At 37.1% G+C, this 3,000-nt stretch overlaps 1 protein-coding gene across 1 annotated transcript in view; it reads right to left on the reverse strand.

Annotated features, from left to right (window-relative positions):
- Window positions 1–2,735: 2,735 nt before the first annotated feature.
- Window positions 2,736–3,000, reverse strand: part of LOC107598620 (dedicator of cytokinesis protein 10) — a 49,374-nt gene continuing 49,109 nt past the window's right edge. Inside the window, exon 48 of the mRNA XM_016290016.1 lies at window positions 2,736–2,872. Coding sequence (XP_016145502.1) covers window positions 2,736–2,872 — 137 coding nt within the window. The remainder of the gene's footprint in view (window positions 2,873–3,000) is intronic.

Here is a 3,000-nt window from a genome sequence, read left to right on the forward strand (position 1 = left end):
CAGAAGATGTGTAACAACGCCCCCTACCATACTTCAGTGAAAACACGTAACGGCGAGGAAAGAGTTGATCTTTAGTGGCGTGTCAGAGGAGAAGTGTGCTGACCTGCTCGTTCATGATGGCGGAGAGCTCGGTCAGCATGTCTCATATGGCAATGTATTTCACATATGGACATTTGATATATATATATATATATATATATATAGCATTTGCATATGGGGTCACTTATGTAAGGATTTAGAAATGGCTAGATGTGCATTAAACAATTTTAAATGCATGACATGGAGACAGAAAAAAAATTGCAATATGACTGAAAGAGTAATTCAGGATGCTGCACATTATATTTAATATCATATATCGCTGTGGACGTGCACATCCACTCATACTAATGCAGGATCAGAGCATCTTGTGTGCATCGCTCACCTTCACGCTGACGCTGCCCTGTAGTTTGAGCTGCAGCCGGATCATGTCCACCTCCTCCATGCCGCACAGCTGATTGAGCTCAGACACTTTGCGGCTCATCTCGTCGATCGCCACCTCGATGGGATTCATCTCTGTGCTCTGCTGCTCCACCACCTCGATACGCTTCTTCAAGAAGGGAAAACTGGAGCTCGCTGCGGAAGAACACAGACAGTACAGGTCTGAGCGTGTTTAAAGAAAAGGTCTGTAACATCAAATATTTGCCAGGTTCACAAAGAAATAAACAGATATCCATTCTGTCAAAAATATAAAATGGCTATTATTAGGTCAGTGCTTCTGACAATATTGTCCATATATTCATGCATTTACAATGGCCTGTTGTGCTATTCACTCTGAAACCAACGTGCATGGCATTCAACACCCATGTTACTTTTGCATTGGAATGCAATCAATTTAAAGTGCTGTAACTTTTTTTTCTTTTATGGGATAATTTGCAGAAAATAATCCTCCTTCTCTGAAGTTTTGTGCACATACGTACAGTAGTGTTGTGAGCTCCCCTTTAAATCATGAAATACGTGTCGGAAAATATAATGTTGGTATAGGATGCATAGTTTTTTAAATATCGATTCAGAATTTAAAAGCTGTGTAGAGTATTCCAGTCTTAAATAGCTTAAATTTGGAAAAAACTAACTTACTTTTACTGCCATAATGAATCTTTGTAAATCTAAATGAGTGTGCTTTTGTGCCTAGCTCACTACATAAACATGTGAAATATGTAATGAGCTTATAAATCCAGCTGATAATGGCTTGTTATTGTCTTTTTATCCAACTGTCAACAATGGCTTACACAGCCGAATGTCCTAAAAGCAATAGAAAGACTGAGGAAGAAGGAAGCTGAATGCTTCAAAGTGCTTGAAAACAAATGCAATGCTTGCTGAGTTTCTGTTCGACAGTCTCTTGAAAGAAGCAGTGTGTATAATTCAGTTGCTAAGCCGAGCAGAAGCTCTAGAATGATTAACAATGCTTACTATGGAAGCCCATTTCTGCCATAAAAAAAATAAAAAAGGTAATTGTGACTTTCTCACCATTTTGATCCCCCTTGCAAATCTGCATTTTTATTTCACTTTTTTTCTGAGAATGTTGAGAAAAAGAAGTCACAATTGTGACAAACTTTATATAAACTCGCAATTCTGACTATTTTCCTGGCTATTCTTATTTTAACACTCACTTTGTTTCTCAGAATTGCAAGAAAAAAAGATAAAGACAAAGTCAGAAATTCAAGATATAAACTCATAAACTGTGACATGAATTGTGACATAAACTGAGAATTGTGAGATGTAAACACAAAATTATGACGTACAATTCTGAGTTTAAATCTCACAATTCTCACTTTTTTTCTCAGAATTGCAAGAAAAAAAGTCAGAATTTTGAAAGTCAGATGTTTGACAGAATTCTGACTTTTTCCTCACAATTCTGACTTTTCCCCCCGAATTCAGTTTTTTTGTTTCTACCACAGAATGAAACATAAAAAAGGTAATTGCAACACTTTTTTAGTCTGCATCTCGCAATTCTGACTTTACATGTCACAATTCAGACTTTTTTTTCTCAGAATCTACAGTAAAAAAAAAAAATGTATTGTGAGATAAAAAGTCACAGTTACCTTTTTCAAAGCTTCAGTAACCCTTTAAATTGTTTTCATCATATGTGACCCTGGAGCACAAAACCAGCCATAAGGGTACATTTTCCGAAATTTAGATTTATACACCATCTGAAAGCTGGATAAATAATCTTTCCATTGATGTATGGTTTGTTAGGATCGGACAATATTTTCGGCTCCTTGTAGATAAACTCCTTACTCTCCTCTTCCTCAAAGAAGCCCTGGTGAAAACAACACAGCAGCATATGAACTACAGTGTGTCTAGTACAGAGCATCCACCTTGTTTTGCACGGAAGTAAGCTATTTTTCTGCCTTCGGTTTTAGGTTGGACTGTCCATCTACCAGCACAGACTTCAGCCGGTTGCTCATCTGTCCTTCTTTCAAGATCTTTATTTTATACTGTATACAATGGTATATAATAAATAAATAACTAAACAAATGTCAATGTTCAAGTTACAAGTGACGTACAATTTAGACTCAGTATTATCAGTATGGACTGATTTGCTCTATTTCACCAATTATTGCATCTATGATTAACAGTGGTGTTTCATTCCTGAAGGATTCTGTGTGTTTGAACGAATCAAGTGAGTCAATGATTCAACCATTCATAAAGACAGTTGTTAAATACGTACTACATACTAGTATACTACTCTTACTATTTTAGCGCGTCTTTATATGGCAGAAATAGTAAGAGAAGTACGGAGTGTCCTGAGTGCCGGCGTCCTCCTTCATCGCTCCCTCTTCTTTCACATTAGGAGAGATGCTCATGAAGGCGGCCCAGCCCATACTGAACGATGCTGCGGGTTCATGCACAAACACAGGGAGTATGTTATTCATTCATTCATCTATGCATCTTGTAACTACCTATCCATCAGATCACCTATTAACACATTAATCTTCGTATTTTCGTAAAACAAGATAAAAC

Source organism: Sinocyclocheilus grahami, unplaced genomic scaffold (assembly GCF_001515645.1).
Source record: "Sinocyclocheilus grahami isolate Dianchi unplaced genomic scaffold, SAMN03320097.WGS_v1.1 scaffold253.1, whole genome shotgun sequence".
Lineage (NCBI taxonomy): Eukaryota > Metazoa > Chordata > Actinopteri > Cypriniformes > Cyprinidae > Sinocyclocheilus > Sinocyclocheilus grahami.